Genomic DNA, 19,983 nt, shown 5'->3' with positions numbered 1-19,983 from the left:
CTTTATTGTGTCATATTTTTTTTCAGCAGGGTTAGTGGCACTAATACTTTTAACAAAAATGAAAAAAAAAAATCCATCGCTGCTTTCAGAACAAAACCTTGTATCTGTATTTTTGTCATTTTTCAGTTTTTGACATAATTTAAAAAAGCCTGTCGTGCTATATATTGTGCATAAATTTCATGATGAAAAGACCAACAGAAATGACCCAAATCTGCTTGGAAAAAACTCTGGTTCCATTGATTTACATTAAAAATAGAATAGGTTTTTTCCTTCTCCAGTAACGTTTCCATTTTGGAGATACAAGGTTTTGAGCCGACAACAGTGATCTGCTGTTGTACAGTTTGACCCAGTCGGCCCTTTATTGTGTCATATTTTTTTTTGCATGAAGAAAGTAAAGGTTGGAGCAAACTTTGCAAATCCTTGCTTTTGAAGGAACATAAAATTGCACTTTTGGTTGTGATTAGGGGTTCCTCAAAGTTGAAGGACAAAAACAAGTGCTTTAACAGTCCAGCTGCAGCTTCAAAACAGCCCATGGTCAATGAGATCTCACTGATTTGCTGTTTTTCCTCTCTTCTCTCTCCTGATTCGCTGTATTCCCTCTGTGATGAGGCTTAATAGTGTCGCCTAGTACCTCATCACTCTGGGGAAACTGTAAAAATCCTCTCATGACAGCCTCAAAAAAGGCTGCTTCTAGCAGCACCACGTGAATCACACACCAGTGCCACCCTGTCAGAAGGCTGTCAGCAAAAACTCTGCCTGCACATCACAAAGTTTGTGCTTAATCCAGTCCAGCCTGCCCTGTGGGCACTGATGCTGTCATCAGTAACAGGCTTTGCTCTGTAAAAAAAATGTTTTTAATATGTGCAAGTGTCATTTTTGCTTAGTTGAATGCTTGAACTTTTGTTTTCTCATGTCTACACTAAATCCCTTCACTACTTCCAGAACATTCTTTCTCATCATTTGAGGGACAACAGCAATACATTCTAAGAAATAGCAGCCTGACAGTTGTTTTTCTGTGGCGATTAATATTACCACTGCAGACTTTCTTCCCCATTATAAATAGCAAATCATTCAAACCAGTGTTATATTAACACCTACTGGAGCGCTGAAGCCACACCGCTTTTAAATTATTGGCATTAAAGGCAATTTTAATCTTTTGGCAAAGGTTTTGAAACTCAGTAGAGAATATCCTGAATGGCTGGATGGTGGTGGTCCACATAATTAGTTTTTCCGCCTGCTCACAGAGCCTGGCACAGAGACTGGATTTTTTAAACCCGAGTGTATGTTTTATTGAAAGCTGCCAGAATATGAGGAGACATTACGTTATTAGTGCCACAGAATAGATTAAACTGCAGAAATAGTCCCCTTTTTTACGTTGATAGTAGAGGTTCGACTATGGGAGATTGTACTTTGCTCTCCAGGGTGAGAAAGAAATCATCCTGAGTTTGTGGGTGTGGATAAGGTTTCCCCTCAAGGCTGTAGAGACAGTCCTGCTCTTATGTATGCAGACCCTTAATCCCCTTCACCAACCTTTCTCCCTCCCTCTTCCAGAGAGATGAGGCCAAATGTCCACCTCTTCCCAATGCCTGCACGTGCACCTCTGACAGCTCAGGACCTCCTGGACCGATGGGACCTGTGGTAAGAGGTTTTTCTGGTCCTATTTGAGGGAGTTTATCTATGAAACTACTTTCACGTTATAGAGTTGAGAGTACTGAGAGGATTGAAGTGTAAACCCTACATGTATGATTTAAGAGAACATCTGGACAATCCGTATTGATAGGTAGACAGTATGTAGATTGAAAGGTACCAGTTCTATAAATTGCGTTGGTTGTTATCTAATTCAGACAAGCTGTCCCATTAGACACATACCATGTCCCAAAGTACAGTAATTTCACAAATGTTTTTCTGAAAGAAATGTTGTGCTTACCACATGCACAAGTCACTTCTTTCAGTCATTCATTCATGATCACAAACAGTTCAAGTATAGAGTGAAGACAGGTGATTATTGGTTGCATGAGCAGATAGCTGAAGAATTCTCTCTGTAATTCGTCCAAACACTTTCCTTTTTCCAGGGTGCACCTGGAAGCAAGGGGCTTCGGGGTGAAAGAGGAGATTCCGGCCCACCTGTAAGTACTGTGTACCCCATGATTTTCTCTCAATATAGCCTTTTAGCCTAAGTTATGTGTGCTCACATGGCTTTTCCTTATCATTTAGTGAGGTGTGGTGGTTATTGCCAGTTTTAATGAAACTGGATTAGTGAGTTTTGATAGCAGAGGAAGGCAAAAACTATATTAAAGAATTTTCTCATCTTTACAGTTCATTATGCTTCCTTATGGTAGACACTTTAGGGTCCTTAATGCCAACAAGAACATAAAAAGTATTTTGTCCCACAAGCTATTCAAGCAATAAATAGCTATAGTTAGGGTTTTTAGGGTTTTTTGTTTGTTTTTTTTCTTTCTTTGTACCCCATGATGCTCAGTTGTCATGATGCTTATTCTTTTGTGTGGTTTTAAAGTGTGTTTGTTGCTTTTATTTCTTATTTTTAATTTCTTATAGACTCTCTTCTACATGCATCTGTAGAGAAACCAAAGACAAATTTCCACTATGGTGGATCTAACCTTATCTGATCTAAATGGCTAACACCCTTCTCATGTGTTTCTGTAGGGTCCAGTTGGGCCTCGTGGCGATGTAGGACCACCAGGACCACTGGGTCTTCCTGGACCTCAGGGCCCCAGTGGACTCTCCATTCCAGGACAGGCTGTAAGTCCCCCTCCTCACTCTTCCTGCTTAATATCTCCTTCTCTATCCGCCATCTCTGAGCTCCGCCAGTTCTCAGTAGCCAGCCGTAAATCTCTGAGTGCCTCTGTGGACTGAACAGGGATTATTCCGACCGTTTATTTTCCCAGGAACTGTAGATACACAGTAATTATGGCTACAGGTTGAACATCCTGCATTCTTCCATGTCTGTGGACATTTGCACTCAATATCAGAGAACTTTTAAAGCGTCTAATCCTAAACTCAGTTGCATACGTTCGAATAGAGCTTCCTCCCTCCCTCCTTTCAGCTGCCTCCACTCGTTTTTCTGTCCTTTTTAAGTCAGGATAGAGCAAAAAGTTTGCCCAAAAATCCACTTTTCACAAATCCTGCCTCTCTGCACTGATTGATGTGTTGAGTTTCCAACAGCATGACAGTACACATCCTCCTCCACTCAGCGAAATGAAAACTTGCATTAGTTTGCTTTTACTGTAAGCTTCCCTTCTTCTATTTTTTTTCCACAGGGCCGTCCAGGACCGAAAGGAGATCCCGGTGATGCTGGACTACCTGGGCAGAAAGTGAGTGCTCTTTTGGCTCAAATAGCTTTTTGTGGCTTGGAAAGGAGAACGAGGGGATAATTCTTTTTGTACAGACCCTTGCTACTACTCTGGAGAGGCTCCATATGGCAAAGCTCAGATCGTATCTGCGCAGGGGAGGCTAGAAGGGAGGGAGAAGTGAACAATAGGCTTAGATCATGCTCTAACATTTCATCTGACTTGAAATGCAGATTAGCTGAGCTCAATATTAATTGCTGTAATGTGTCTGGCTTGGTGCTTTTCTGCAGTTTTTGTTGGGTTGTTTTTATTTGGAACATGTGTGGGCCTAGGGAATGAATTAATAACATTGATGGCTGCTCTCTGCCATGCAGATAAGTGGATATTTAGTGAGGCTAAGCGCCAGGTACTCAGAGACAACTGTGTGTAAAATCCACAGTGAATTATAAAATCTGGCTGCAGGCTAGGTGTGCTTTTGCCATTAGCTTTTTGCCATTGGATGGCACTTTGCTTGAGACAGATGCATAAGATGCATCATGCTGGTATGAAATTACTGTGACCATTACATTTCAGACAAGAAACCTTATGAGACAAGCAAAGACTCATTCTGTCCCATCTCTCCCCACCCCGTCTCATCCACCCTTGCGTTCCTTGGGTGTTTAGGTGACTAAATTGATTGATGTGGATTAGCAGTGAGACGGGGTGGGGAGAGATGGGACAGAATAAGAAATAAGGCGATGCTCTTCAACAGCTGCTGCAAAGAAATGAAGCAACAGTCAGTTTTCTGTAAAAGGCTAACAAGACGATTGCAGTTGCACGGCCATCTAAACTTTGTAGCAGGAGAAGAAATCATTTGTTATGTTGGAGACACTTTAAAATCACAGTCTTAATGACCAGAATTGGGCATTGCTTTGCAGGTGAGAAGAGGCATGCTGGAGCAGATGCTATAGCAACATGCATTTAATGACTTGCAGAGTTTGCAGTCCAGGTTTATAATGGCCAGTAAAATGGATCTGGAATATATTATGTTGCCTGTAAATCTTATGCCAAGGCATCAAAGGCAAGAGAGGATTGATGAGGGAAGGGTAAAAAAAAGCGGGGGGGGGGGGGGGGGGGGAGAAGAGAGCAAGCTGCTGAGGTCTTTTAAACGCAAATCAGAAATGAAGATTTACTATTTTAAGCACGGAAGGAAAATTCTGGTGTAACAAACTGCTTTGAGTTGCTTAGACAAAGATAGGTGAGCTGTGTTAATGCTGTCTAGGGCAAGTGGGAGTGTAGTGTCTGGCTCTAAGTCTGTGTTTCTCTCTCTCAGGGTCCACCTGGCAAAGCTGGTGCTGTTGGCCCTATGGGACCTTCTGGCGTGAGGGTGAGTGAGTTTTGCCACTGAGTACATTACACTGCACTACAGTACAACAGCAGTTCAGCCTTTAGTCAAGAGACCTGCATCTAATTGTGCGTGTGCGCTTAATGCAGGGACCTCAAGGGAAGGAAGGACCGGCCGGACCCAGAGGACCACCAGGACAGATGGTGCGTTCACATAAATTCAGAATCAGAACCAAACATTGTTGGCCAAGTATATTTGCACACACAAGGAGCCTGTCTTTGGTTACATATTAGCTTGCAGTTAAAAACATGTTCCTTTTTGCATCAATTCCTGAGTTTGGGTTTTACAGTAAAAATGATATAAGCAATTGCTTCACCTGGACACGTTACTTTGTTCCTTGAAAAAGAAGTTGGCAAAAATTTACAATTACAAAAAAATAAATGAGCTGTTAATGTAGGCTGACATCAAATCAGCTCTTTGTTACTATATTCTTGTTAGTGTAATTAGTCTAACTCTGTTTTGTTTATAATACAAATAAATATATGTGGGATTATGTAATTTATTCAGAATTAATCACAATAACGGGAGCATATTGCCCGTCCCCATCATATTACTTGCTGGGTTGAATTCAGACCCATTTGCAAATTCCATAAATGGATTTTTGGAGACTTAATGCTCCTGGTGTCTTTTTTATTTAGGGACCCCCTGGATCTCCTGGAATGCAAGGAAATGCTGGAAAGCCAGGAAATCCTGGTGATAATGGTGTTCCTGTAAGTATGACAAGACCATCCTTTGAAACCATGAGTTTGAAAAAGCTCCAGGTATGGTAACAAAGTTGATTACTGAACTGGATATTATCTTTTGCTTGCAAAACATTGCTTTGACGTGTAGCACTGTGGTATGCAGTGATGAAATGAGTTGCATTCCAGCACAGCATGACATTATGCTGTCAAAAGTCTGTGTGAAATACAACAGCCTCCTTAGTCTTGTTCACTTCAAAGGCAGACAGCAGGCATAATACAGACATTTCACCAACCAAGGTTCAAATAATGGCCCCTTGAGCTCCTGCTTCCCTTTATAAGTGAATGGATAGATTCTGCATGAAATGAATGGTGTGGTTGGGGCCATAAACATAGCCAATGAGACACAGTGCGCGCACACACACACACACACACACACACACACACACACACACACACACACACACACACACACACACACACACACACACACACACACACACATTTTCTAAACAGCTTATCCTTCTGGGTTGTTGGGGTGGTGCTGGAGCCCATCCCAGTGGTCACAGAGCGGAAGGCAGGAAACACCCTGGACAGGTTGGCAGTCCATCACAGGGCAGACAGATGAGACTGTATGCTTAAGGGGGAATGTAAGGGTTAGCAGGATTTGCGGGTTCTAATGTGGTGCCGCGTATGTTTTTAATTACACAGGGACCTTCTGGGCTGAAGGGAGACAAAGGTGAAAGAGTAAGTGATGGCTTCAGTATTTGCACTTGTTTTGTTTTAATTGCATGAGAGGTTTTTTAAAGAAGAGCAAAACGGATTTCTTGTGTTATTTCTCTCAGGGTGACCTTGCCTCTCAGGGCATGATGCGTTCCATTGCCAGACAAGTCTGTGAACAGCTAGTAAACAGTACGTTTTATTTATTTAGATACATTTTTGCATTGTCCGTCTCTACCACAAAGCCAAACAGACTTTGCCTGCAGAAGTACGTTCAACTTTGTGCATGCTTTAATTATAATTTCACAATCACTCGTTTGCTCAATCTCTGTTCTAGTAACTGTTTATATGTGACTGCTGTACTTCTCTAAGGTCAAATGGGTCGATTCAATGACATGCTGAACCACATCCCCAGTGAGGCGCGCAGCAACAGTCCCGGACCTGCAGGCCCCCCGGGACCACCTGGTTCTCCAGGGCCTCAAGGAGAGCCTGGGCGGATAGGCCGGAACGGCTTCCCAGGAACCCCAGGATTACCTGGCCGACAGGGAGACAGAGGTGTGTTTTTTTTCTTTCTTTTCTATTTCACAGAGCACCCACTCATGTTAGTAAAGAAAGGTAATCAATTTACCCTGAAACCCAGTTCTATGCCAAAAACACATGTAATAAGACTAATATTATTCAAACTTTAGCATATAATTGTAGGTCTTGATAGCCACGTGATGGCTACTGCTGCTCTGTCCTTCATCACTGGTGTTAAATGAGCACCTAAAGTGCTTTATAAAGAACTACAGCCTTAATTTAACTGCATCTGGGCACAAAGAACACTCTATCTATTGATTTAACACTGGGCTTTGCTGTGTAACCTCAGCAGTAACCCCTTGCCATATGGCCTTGTATTGTATTTGAACATTGTAGCTAGACTGGGCCAAATGCATCAGTTTAATGACTTGAGGTAAAACTAAAGTATGAAGTGTGATCATGATCATTATATAGTGGGTAGGTGCAGTTCAGGAGCTGAACTGAAGCGACATCACACCCTGTAGGTGGCACTAATTTGGGGATTATGGTAGTATTAGAGATGGCAAATACTGACTAATAGTTTAAAACAATAATGCAAAAAAATGACTCGCACCACTGATCCTGAACTTGTCAATCATATATAGTTACACATATAAATTGTGCACAAGAATGACAATTTTCTGGTTAGCTAGCTTTGTTTTTTTACATAGAAATTACAGCTAACCGCATTTCAGTTAGGGATGCACCAGAAATTAATATATTCATTGTTTCGATTTTGATTTAATAACATTATTTGCATGAATCAAATCAAACTACGACACTGAGACAAAGTACTTTCTGTCTTATTAATATTTCTATCTAACAGCTTTCACTTTCACATGCCTGCAACAGCACAGGAACGAGCTGTAGGCATTTCCTATCAAGATTTTCGGAATCTTCTGACCACATCTTCAAGAGCTATGGCCTGTGCAGTACTGCCCAGTATCTAGATCTTTAGATTACATTACATTTATTGTAATTGTAATGTCACAGCTCAAACAGAAATAAAAATGTACGAAAGGTCAGTAGTGTAGCTGCGCAGTGCAGCTACAACAAAGAAAATTCAGTCCAGTGTCATACTGAATTGAGAATAAATGAAATAAATAGTACGAATATGAAAGTTTCTATACGAAAACATTCATAAGTGCACTTATCACGCTGCAGTAAAGGTGATGCTACAGTCCTCGGATTTCAGTTTAAATGGAAGCGTTTTGGAAGATTCCCATGTTTTTCTCCTTGCACAGCTTAGGAAACTCTGCTGTGGCTTTTCTTTCTTGAATCCTTTTCTAGATCTCTCAGTGCAGGCTTTCCACAGGTTTGTCAGCAATGCATTTTTTGCGTACACACGTGGCTATTTATTTATTTTATTTACTTACTTTTTGGGGAGGATTCCTTTTGTTGTGTCTTTTGAGGTTTGTCTTTGTTCTCATGCTGGTATTTATGTGTGTATAAATGTGCACTCCTTTTATTCAGGCCCAGCTGGAGAGAAGGGTGAGAGGGGAAATCCTGGAATTGGAGAGAGAGGACAAAGAGGCATGCCTGGACCACCTGGTAGGATTCTTTTCTTTTGCACATGCAAGCACACACACACACTAAACACGTGCCTGATTTGTTCACATCACTTCAAATAACTGTCAGCAGAGTTCTTAAACGTCTTTCCCATTTTAGTTTAATTTTTTTTTTATTCTATAATGTAAACTGACACAGAATGAAAACTTTGGGTCAGTAGCAGGAGCTTGTTTTTCCTGGGCCTTTTCCTTTTTTCTGGTCCAGTTCTTATAGTCTTTTAGCCCAGCCAGATTTATTTTACATCCCAAAGGTATGACCCTGAGTCTGCTTTCACAGTTACATAACAGTAACTAAAAAAAAGGCATAACTCTTTTCTCCTCCCAGGTTTAAACCTCTTTCTCCTGCTGTCTGTGCTGACTTCCAGAGCAGCTCTCTCTCAGCCCTGGCCAAGTCCTGCAGTAGATTTAAACAGTGATGTCAGTGCAGTTTTCTGAGTTTTGCTTCAATCTGTGTCCTTCAGGTAATCCAGGTGAGTCTAGAACAGGCCCCCCAGGTCCTTCCGGAGCTCCAGGTTCTCGTGGCCCTCCTGGTCGTAATGGTGTCCCAGGAGCTAGGGGTCCACCTGGCCCACCGGGATATTGCGACTCCTCTCAGTGTGTAGGTATCCCCTACAACGGACAGGGATACAGAGGTACGTACACTTTTTTCATAGATGTGCCCGATGCATGACGTAAAAAACTGCTAATAACATTAAAAGCATGTTTTAATGTAGTGCATGGAGAGCTAGCTACCTGATTGTTACAGTAGTGGTTTACTGATGACAGCAGCGATACAGAATGTTTTATAGCATGTTGTTTTTTTAACATAGTAAACAGCCATCAGGTATACACTGGAAAAAAGAGAATATTTTGGCAAATGAATTAAATGTAGGCAATGTATGTAAAATTTACTATAATATTTCAGAATATAAAATGTTTTTAAAATGATTAAACTTTTTCTGGACATTGTTACTTATATTATGAGATCTTTTTCAAGGGAATCGTGTCGTGCTGGCAGAACGTTTTTCAAATTTTTCTAATTATATTTCCATTCAGATCATTTCTCTTGATTAGACTTAAAAATAGACTCGAAGTAGCGTGAATAATCTTTCAGTATTCTTACAGCAATCTAAGAATAAATACTACATACATTGCCTACATGCTTTCACCAGCCAAAATATCGTTTTTGCCGTGTTTCAAAGCCTGATGATGTAGTTTATAAGCTCAGTGAACTCTAACACCCTCTTTGACCTGTTTCAGGTTCATAAGCATTCTAAAGCGCCTGTGCTGCTTTTCACGCTGAAATCGTGAGAAAGGCCTGATTCTGAGCTTTGTGCTCGCACATGTTGATGTGTTCTATGAGGATAACCACCAAGGAAATGATTAACGAACCTATTGAAAACAATATCAAAACAAACAAGTTCGACAAAGAAAAATAAATCAATAGCGGACTGATACTAACAACAGTTCACAGCAACTTAAACCGCCAAAGCACCGGGTGATGGCAGCAACATAGTAGCCTGTTTGCATCTTGAAGCCAAACAGCAGACAGGCTGGTGGAGGAGCATGATTCAAAACACAAACAACAACAAACAACAACAACAACACTTACTAACCAAGAGGATTTGTAGCCAAGATGACAGTCATTTAACCTGTTAACTGCTAAGGTTTTTTTTTTTTAAATCTGTAAATAAACTAATTGTGCCTTGTAAATGAACCCAGATCCACTAAAACTAGTTTTAACACCAATAGTGAGCTTCTGCATTGTATCCTGCTGTCTGCTGAATGCCAACATGATTGCCTCTTTTTGTATGACATGTGCCTTAAGTGATGTACCCTCAGATTTTGCTCAGGGGTGATTTGAAGCATGTGCCTTTTTTGTACAAGTGATTTTGGAGATTTGGTTCAAAGAAAAATAACACTTTGTGTGCACACTAGCCCAGGTGTACTTTTAGAAACAATCCTGTTCTAATCATTTGTAGTTTTTGTACAGCCAGCTGTAGCTCAGCTGTGTTACATGAGGAATCACAGCCTTGTTGAAGCTGGATTAGTTTTACCAGAGAGGTGCTGTGATTTAAGTGATTGTTGATGTAATCCTGTGATTTTAGTCCAGAATGAATCTGTACTGTGAGCACCTTTCGCAACAGTGGAGGGATCTGAGTCTAGTGTGAATCTGCAGTGCGTGTAGTTTTTGCAGTCTGACAGTAAAAATTGTAGAGTAAATGGTTTCTTGTAATTGACTGAACCCGAAGCTTCCTCAGTAAGTAGTATGTAGTGCTTTTCCACCGCACCTTACAGAGTGTTGCTACTGTTATTGAGTGTGTTTTGTGGGGTAACGCTGTAATGCTGATATCCAGGCAATGATATCCAGGCAATAATCCCAACAAATGATCATACACAAGCTCTTATGGGAAAACTCATCCAGCTACAATAGGGCTTTAATTGATTTCTGAATATTCTAAGCTTAATTAAATATTCCCATGTCTCAGTAGTTTCATCAAAGACCAGGGGGAGGGCAGAAAGCGCTGAGCTGTTTACTTACCCTTTCTATCAGTGACTCTAACTCACAAATGTCTTTTCCTACGTCTCTGCTGTGGTTTTAGTCTAGTGGTTGTGGCATTACAGCACTGACAGACGTAACACAATGCTCTTTTTGCTCTTTTTGCTTTGTTGACTTTGAGTGTAATGTTACTCCCATGCTCAACTGGCCACAACCATATTTCCAAGCAGAGCCGCTTCCACGTGAGCCCCAACCACATGTAATACCTGAGGAAGACTTTGAGCTTACACCCAGCGAACGTCGCAAGAGATCGCTATCTGGAAGACAAACCAAATGGATAAAATCTTAAAAGATTTTTTTGCATAAATGTAAAGTTTTTTTTTTCTTTTCTAAAGTTTCTTTCACAAATGCCACTATGAAGATTTATGAGCACTTGATGTAACAGAGGTACTACATTTACTTTTTTTTCTTTCTTTTTTTTTTTTTTTTTTTTGATGCTATGAACCCCTTCGAGTGTGTGTGGATTTAGCAGGGTAGATTGGGTATGTGACCAAATCCAGACTTTCTTGACCAACTTGTTCTATCTCTGCTCCCCTTGCGCTTGTAAATGATCTGCTTCATTAAATACTTACCACATTAGAGTTATTGATGTGTCACTTATGCTAAATCCCAGCAGTGTTGCTGGTAGTTACACGCTTGCCACATGACAGCCTATACATTCACCCCTGCTTTCACAAATTTTACATTCATCCTTGCTTCATTCATCGTAAATCATGACAACTCTCTCATACACACCCTCATATACATCAGTCTTTCATTATATCGGTATTCATCGCCTGAGAAATACTTGTTTTTGTCATTGTCCGCAGTATGGTAACACATGGCCTCCATTACTTTATCTTAAACCGAACATTTATCAGTTTTCTAATTTGAACACACAGCTGATTTTACCAAAAGTGGAATTGCATGTCTGTGGTGTATATTTAGTTTGTTTGTCTGTTTTCTTTTTTTTAAAAAAAAAAATCAGAATATAGTTGTTGTCATTGTTGTTTTATCAGTATCGAATGCAGTTGGCATTTGTGTGCAAGACTATGGATATAGTATTGCTGCTTCATGTTTTTAACTGCAAATTGTGAATTCCACAGCCTTATTTTCTTATTTATTTCTGAACCAGAGGAGGCATTTTTCAATAAAACTACTGAAAATATAACATGGTGTCAGTTATGTTCTTCTCTGTCTCTCTCTCTCTCTCCCTCTATATATATATATATATATATATATATATATATATATATATATATATATATATATATATATACACATACATATAGCAGGTTGAGACTGCCATCAGGCGCATATCTACGGTCACCATGCTCAATGCCAAGCGTGGGCTAGAGATGTATAAAGCCCCCCAGCAGTAGGTTGTGAAGCAGTGGAGCTGTATTCTCTGCAGTAATGGAGCTCCATCCGGTACCTCTGGACTAAGTTGGAGTGATCCAGAACTGACCATCCAACATCAGTACCTGACCTTACTAATGCTCTTGTGACTGAATGCAGTCAAATCCTCACAGCAATGTTTCAACATCTAGTGTAAAGCCTTCCCAGACAAGTAGAGGCCAAAGGGAACAAACTCCTCATTAATGTCCATGATTTCAGAAGAAACACTGGAGGAGAATATATTTTTAATATCAGAATAGACTGTAGTTTTTTTTTATAGTGCTATGTAGTTGACGGCAACAACTTTAGTTTAAAAGTTAGGTAGAACTGTTGTGGTTAAATACAGTTAATCCAAATACAGAAACGTGAATTTTAAGATGAACTAGATATGCATTTCCTGAAGAAAGTGCAAGAGTGCTTGAAAAGAGCTGCAAGTGTGTGCGTGTGTGTGTGTGTGTGTGTGTGTGTGTGTGTCTGTGTAGGTGAACAACACCTCCTTAGGTATGTGTGTGTGTGTGGTGTGTGTGGAAGGGGGGGGCATTCAAATGAACTGTCTCTCTGTTATTATGCAGCTCTTAGTGGAGAAGCCTTGTTTGAGTCCGATTTACACCCTCTGAACACAGTCATAACTCGGGAAATGTTTAGTCTATCGCTTATCCGGATAGATGGTGTGAGACCCCTTGAGGATTATTGTGGTGTAATGTTGTGTGTATTGAGTTATGACAAGATAAACACAGAGAAAATCTTGAAATAAGCAGATTCTGATTTTGAGAAATTTACATGGGAGTGAATGGGGCAGTTTTCTGTGCCTATTGCCAAACAAATGCTCATAACTCTAAAGCTCGTTTATCATCGATGTCAGTTAGAATTTGAAGTTCTGAACATTCCGCCATTCATTCTTATGGGAGATTTTTAATTTTTAAACTTAATTTTATTAAAAACTACCAATCCGATTGACTTTAAAAATACATAGCACAAGTCACAGAGCCAAGACCTTCGATACACATTTTGAATGGAGTCCGTACGTTATGCAGTTCAGGCTGTATTAATCGCAGAAAAGTGTGGAAGAAGAATAAGAAGAAGTATGAGAGATAACAACAGAGCGCTTTTTCAAACACTCTATCTTTACTGGCTGTGGCTTGAGCGGTTGCTGAATGTTTAAAGGGTTCCCTCACATTTACAGTATCTCAATGTAGATTAGGACCATTTCTGACTAATTTATAGCAAACCCAGTTATATAACAGCATGGCTTAGATTTACTTAAAACACACGACACACTCTGCAGGACATAGGCACATTCCTGGGGCATCGTTCTCAGTGATTTAGAGAAGCTCCTCATGAGTATGAGGCTACTCTGACATGTTTCAGTACTGCTGGACAGGTGGGGGGAAGCTGTGATTGACTGACAGTACTGAGCTCTTACTCTTATTACAACTGAGCCTTTGAAGTCATCCTGTGATCCAGACTTGCCCTGTGGAGGAATGCAGAGTGGGTCATGATCTTTGGTGAGGGAGAAATCCAAAACATCAGCAAAGATCTGTTGTAAGTGAAGAGTTCATAGGGTAAAATTCTTAAAGCAACAGTTCAACCATAAAATCTATCTTCCACTATTTTTCTTTGTCCTAAATGTCGCCACTCAGCCAAGACATATTTGGCGTCTGAGGTTTGCTTTTTTTAGTTTTACACCAGAGCTACAAGGCTAATGTAGCTAACAAGAACCTTATACACCACCAATTAGCATCATGCAAAGTAATCTGAGATAGACCTGCTTATGTGATTTCTAAAACTGTTTGACACATGTAGGCATAAGTAACACTGGGAGACCATTTTTATTAAGGTAGTCTGGTGTAGCAGCTCACGGGAAAAATTCAAGTGATATCACTCGTGGCCTGTTTTGTTGATGGACTGGTGTTGCTCAGTAGTAGCTCTTGCATGTAGATCAGAATTGCAGTTGCATACTGTGTAAAAGTTGGAGACCACCCTAAGTTGATTTAATTTCTAGACATTAAGTGCAACTTATTTATTTTTCTGATGGAATTAGATACAAGATAACCCACTTAGGGAGGGAGAAAGTCAGAGTTCTTTAAACTGGATGTTAAAAAATGATTAAAAACTACAAAGAAAGAAGGATTCCTAACATCCAACTGAAGACCTGACAGACCACCTAAACTGTCCCCATCAGATAAACAGCACTTCAAGCTTTCATCTCTGAGAGAGAGGAGAAGATCAAGCTGCTTCAGATCTGAAAACATCCACAGGCGTTTCTGTCCGTCCTTCCACTGTGAGAAGACCACTCAGCGCTATGGGTCTGAAAGGATGTGTAGCTGTCAAGAAGAACCTCACTGAGAAAAGGAGACGGACCAAATTTTGCAAACATTTGCTGGTTAAGTCTGTGATCTGATGTACAGACAGAATTCAGACCTCTGAAGCTGCTATCACTGTTTTTCTACACAACATTCATTAGTCTCATAGCTCCAGCGCAAGAATAAAGAAGCAAACTTTGGACATCAAACGTGTTTGGGTAGATCAATTATTATTGGGGTCAGAGGGAAACTGTATAAATTACATTTCTGGCTGAGCCACTGCTTTAAACTGCAGGTTTATAGCTCAATTATTAAACTCAGGACTTATGACTATGAACTACGGACTCAGGACTATGAACCTACTATGTACGTTAAAGATTTATGAGAGTGAGGAACTGAAGGGTGGGCGTTTGCAGTGTGAAGGATTAATATCCATCAAGCATGAACTCTGGCAGCTTCTTAGCTGAGTCAGTAAAGTCCTACCACAGGCTCTGAGCTGTGCGGGCCGAGAGGGTATTTAAAGAGCCCAGTGTGACAATTAGCTACACTCTGGAAAACAAAGAACAAATGAATACAAGAAATATAAGCAAACAGCCAAGATTTACTCATAATGCAACACCTCATGAGCAAATGCACAGCTAGAGTTAGCCAAACATGATGCAGTGCTACTCAAGGCCATTTTGAACACCTACAGGAATTATTACAGCGTATGTCCAAATGCTTCTAGACACCTGATTGTCCAGCTTTTCTTTTATAATCAAGTACATTAACAGGGAGTTTGGTCCCCTTCAGCTGCAGTAACAGCCTTTACTCTTCTGGGAAAGGCTTTACACTAGATACTGGAACATTGCCGTGAGTAATGACTCAAATGCATTCGGCCACGAGAACATTAGTGAGGTCAGGTACTGATGTTGGATGATTCTGCAAAAATACAAACATTTATGCACAGTTATGCAAATTGTAAATGGAACACAGCCTGCAATGTCTGAGACTTTCAGGTGGCTGAAGAGTGAGGTTTTCAATGTTGTATGAGGGTGTATCCACTTTTACATTGCTTAAAACACTCATTTGAGCCACAACTCACAGGTTAGCAGGTTGTAGGCCCATGGTTCTTAAAGCAGTCCTCAGGGACTCCAGGCTGGTCCACATTTGTGCTCGAATGCAGCTCCTGACACCTAAACAAATCCTTTAAGAACACTAAATACCTGGTGTGTTGAAAATGCACTGCAAAATGTAAGAGATGCAGCCAGTGTCCTCTCAGTAGGCTACAACATGAACGAATTGGATGTCTTTATGCAGAACAAACATAATAGAAGTAATAATAGTTCAGAGTGTGTTGGTTTAGGAAAATACCAAAATGTATGAGTCTCATGCCAAAACTGTGAAAGTTGGCAACCTTGCAGTAGCATCTAATGCTAATGAGGACAGTATAGTGGAGCAAGAGTAGCTTAGTTAATAGCTCCACATGCAACAGCGTAGCTTCACCCCCTCAGATTTCACTCGTTCTCTGAACTTGCATCAGTGGGGCTTCAGTGAGCTGGAATTGAACCTGTGCTGTGGTGTGTGAAGCTACTATTTTGCTAATCTACCGCTGCTTTCACAGTACAACACTTTGACAGTGTAGAACTCGTATTTGATAGTTTGTTAGATAGACATGGAATTTTTTATCTAGTTCTGTTAGATAGCAGTGTTAGCAGTGCTGAACTGAAGTGCATTGTGAAGAGTTAATATCCATCAAGCATGAACTCTGGCAGCTTCTTAGCTGAGTCAGTAAAGTCCTATCACAGGCTCTGAGCTGTGCGGGCCGAGAGGGTATTTAAAGAGCCCAGTGTGACAATTAGCTACACTCTGGAAAACAAAGAACAAATGAATACAAGAAATATAAGCAAACAGGCCAGATTTACTCATAATGCAACACCTCATGAGCAAATGCACAGCTAGAGTTAGCCAAACATGATACTCAAGGCCATTTTGAACATCTACAGGAATGAACACACTGTATGCCCAAATGCTTGTGGACACCTGATCGTCCAGCTTTTCTTTAAAATCAAAGATATCAAAGGGGAGTTTTGCTGCAGTAACAGTCTCTACTCTTCTGGTAAAGTGTTAAATCCATTCAGCCATAAGTGCATTAGTGAGGTCCGGTACAGATGTTGGATGATTAGTTCTGGATCAGTTACAAGAGCAAAAGGTCTTTAAACACATTTTGAAATGTTTGGGGGTGTCCCCAAACCTTTGACACGCAGCCTATGTTCCAGGCAGTGTGTACATTGTTTAAATCTTGCAATCAGACTGTGTAACAGTGGAGGCGGCTGAGGCCAGTCCATGAGACAAACCAGAAGAAATCACATGAGGAACGTTTCAACACGTGCGCACCAGTGCTTCTAATACCCAGCAAAGTACAATATAAGATTTTCCCTCTTCTTTTCAGGCTCTTAGCAGAACTATAAACTCACAGCACGTCCCCTGCCAAGCGTTACATCATGGAAAGAATAGAGGAGGCAGAGAAAGCTTGGCTGTGATGGCTGTTTGCACAACAGGAGGTGCTCCTCAAGGAGCCACTCGGTTTCCTCTTCACTGTGCTAATCTGTAGGTGCTGGGCAACGGCCACAAGGGATCTCCTGCTCGCAGTATCTGTGGCAAGCTCTGCTGCGGAGTATTGAGTATACATAGCGAGTGGATAATGCTTTTTAAAACGGGGTTTGCCTTGAGGCAATGTTGAGGCTCACGTTACATCATCCAGAGAGATTCTGAGATTAATGCCATGACATGGTACAAGGAGTTGGAGAAGAAGTTACAAACACAGAAGTGGAGTTGTATGACAAAATGCACACCTTGATCTCAAAAGGCAGTAAAAGCCGTCAGGTTCTACATCAGAAAAGTCATTATTTGGGTTGTAGACTCTTATAATGGTGTTTTGTTCCAGGGCAGCTCAATTAAAACGCAATTCTGGAAACTCCAAATGTCATTCTACAAGCTAGTTTGAGTGTTGTGTAGATCTAAACTCTTTCATTATGAGAATTTCAACCACAAATCAGCTGTTAGCAGTAACTGTTTTCATGGAATGAGATTTGTCCTCTGTATTAGTAGAAAATGCTTATTTTTCCACAATATACAGCACATTCCTGCAATTCAGCCAATACAGAGTGATACATTCAAACCCTCTCATGTTAGTCGATGTAGGCTTTTGTATTAGGCGCATACGGCAACATTTACATTGATCTTTCTGCTTCCTGTCACTGTAGAAGCATATAAAAAGCAGTGGTTTCAGTGAAGCATGATGATTGGTTGGTGGACCATTACCCACCAACCAATCACCTAAATTGCCCGTTTTACACTAGTCCTGTTATACAAGTGCATCCTATATACTGTGTATATATACAGGGTACCCTATACAGGGTGTATCGCATCATTTGCTTCACAGATCATCAGCCCCCTCAACACCATTCATAATCATAATTTGGTCCGTTTCTGACTACAAGGTCACTGTTGTCCAGATATTGTATGGGTACCGATCCGTTCTCAGCACAGCAGTAACACTGACATGGTAGTATGTGTAGTGCGGATGTATTAGACACAGTGGTGCTGCTGGGGTTTTTACAGACGTCAGTGTCACTACTAGAGAATAAGAGTGGATCAACTTCTGGGAGCATTACGTGACTACTGCTAATCTACACTACAAACCAATTACCTTTGAATGCTGGTTTGTCAGAAAATCCATCTGAAGGCCGTTCAGTTACCTCATTATCAGAACCTGTTTCTGCATATTACTCAGCTTATAAAGTAGACACAGCTCCGTTCAGAATGGTGCTGTGAAACAGCTGTCAGATGATTTAAATGTTCCCAATAAACGTAAATTAAAGCCAAACACAGACAGTCGTTTCTTTTTGTTCAGTAATGTCATGTTTTTTTCTACATTTAGAGCTTGAACTTGAACTCGAACTTGAACTCATCACGCAAAATATTTTTCTGGGGAAGTTGAGGGGTTGCCAGTTTTGGAGGGTCTTCAGGAGTTCGGGAACTGTGTGGAACTACTCTGTACTGTTTAGATATTTACCTTGGCTGTTTACTCTAAGGAGTCTCAGCTAATAGTATCACAAGTCTGACTAGCTGAAGCTTCTGAGCTGAGACCAACAGCTATGAAGCTCAAATTTAAGCGCATTAAGTGATTAGCACAGGCCACAATTTATTATGTTTCCCAGTACTTTAAATTCAGCAAATTAACAGTAATTGTGCATTAAAATGTGGAGAAGTGTGGTGCTGTAGAGGATCATCATCATCATCATCTTAAACTGTTTACTCCAAATAGGGACAACTCTGTCCCCCGCAACATATTCTGGGGTACCACAAGTCGCTTGGACTCAACTTGGAGATATAACCCCTCCAATGGCTCCTAGGATGACCTGATGACCTCGGGGTCTCGTCCCACTAGGCTGCGCCTGGTAAACCCCCACGGGGAGGTGGCCAGGGGGCATCCTGATCAGATGACTGAGCCCAACTTAACTGGCTCCTCTCAATGTGGAGGAGTAGCAGCTCTACTCTGAGCTCCTCCCAGATAACTGGGAGTAATTTCATCACTTGTATTTGTGATCTCATTCTTTCGGGCATTAAGCTCATGACCACAGGTGAGGGTTGGGATATAGACTGACTGGCCCTATGGCTCAGCTCCTGCTTCATCACTACAGTCCAGTACAATCCCTCTTCCCATCACTTGTGAACCAGACCCCAATGTACTTGTTACCCCAATGTTAACTTATTTTCACACCCTCTTTTCCAAATAGGACGCTGTGCAAAATGTAAATGAGAACTTAATGTAAATCATTTAAACCCTAAATTTATTTGAAAACAGTACAAATTAAGTGACACTTTTTTTTGTTGAAGTTGAGAAATTTTAATTTTTTGGAAAATTAGAATTTGATGGTAGCAACACGTTCCAAAAGTTGGAACAGTGCAACAAAAGACCGGTAAAGTTGTGTAATGCTAAAAAACACCTGAAGGTTAATTGGCAACAGGGCAGTAACACCGCTGGGTAGGCTGAGTCTTTCAGAGGTAAAGATAGGGAGGGGTTCATCAGTCTGTGCAGGGACATAGTACAACAATTCAAAAATAACGTTTCTCAATGTAAAATAACAAATAACTTGTGGATTTCATCATCTACAGTACATAATATCATTAAATGATTTAGACAACCTGGAGAAATCTCTGTATATAAGGGACAAGTATTGGTTGGTCGTGATCTTCAGGCCCTCGGACGGCACTGCATTAAAAACAGACATGATTCTGTAGTGAAATCACTGCATGGGTTTAGAAACAATTCAGAAATCCACTGTCTATGAACACAGTTCGTCACTGCATCCACAAATGCAAATTAAAACTCTAAAACGCAAAGAAGAAATGGTTCTACTTTCAAGAAATCATATATAAACAAGACCCAGAAATGCTGCCACCTTCTCTGGTAAAGAGAAGTGAGATGAAGGGGGAAAATGTTCTGTGGTCTGCCGAATCAAAATTTGAAATTCTTTTTGGAAATCATAAAGACCATCAGG

General features: G+C 40.7%; 1 protein-coding gene across 6 annotated transcripts in view; it reads left to right on the top strand.

The window, feature by feature from the left end:
• Nucleotides 1–11,907, top strand: part of col12a1b (collagen, type XII, alpha 1b) — a 100,091-nt gene extending 88,184 nt beyond the window's left edge. For 5 of the 6 annotated variants that reach the window (XM_037538004.1, XM_017695707.2, XM_017695705.2 and 2 more), the window contains 13 exons: nt 1,552–1,638; nt 2,073–2,126; nt 2,665–2,760; nt 3,279–3,332; nt 4,621–4,674; nt 4,782–4,835; nt 5,331–5,402; nt 6,084–6,119; nt 6,218–6,284; nt 6,465–6,647; nt 8,124–8,201; nt 8,680–8,850; nt 10,928–11,907. In XM_037538004.1, the coding sequence (XP_037393901.1) occupies nt 1,552–1,638; nt 2,073–2,126; nt 2,665–2,760; nt 3,279–3,332; nt 4,621–4,674; nt 4,782–4,835; nt 5,331–5,402; nt 6,084–6,119; nt 6,218–6,284; nt 6,465–6,647; nt 8,124–8,201; nt 8,680–8,850; nt 10,928–11,046 (1,125 nt within the window). In that variant the 3' untranslated portion in view covers nt 11,047–11,907. Of the gene's footprint in view, nt 1–1,551; nt 1,639–2,072; nt 2,127–2,664; nt 2,761–3,278; nt 3,333–4,620; nt 4,675–4,781; nt 4,836–5,330; nt 5,403–6,083; nt 6,120–6,217; nt 6,285–6,464; nt 6,648–8,123; nt 8,202–8,679; nt 8,851–9,457 lie in introns of all 6 variants that reach the window. The other variant, XM_017695708.2, reaches the window with a different exon arrangement.
• Nucleotides 11,908–19,983: the final 8,076 nt, after the last annotated feature.

Source organism: Pygocentrus nattereri, chromosome 4, assembly GCF_015220715.1.
Source record: "Pygocentrus nattereri isolate fPygNat1 chromosome 4, fPygNat1.pri, whole genome shotgun sequence".
Taxonomy (NCBI): domain Eukaryota; kingdom Metazoa; phylum Chordata; class Actinopteri; order Characiformes; family Serrasalmidae; genus Pygocentrus; species Pygocentrus nattereri.
Note: the sequence above shows the minus strand (reverse complement) of the source record. Positions and strands in the feature narration are given on the sequence as shown.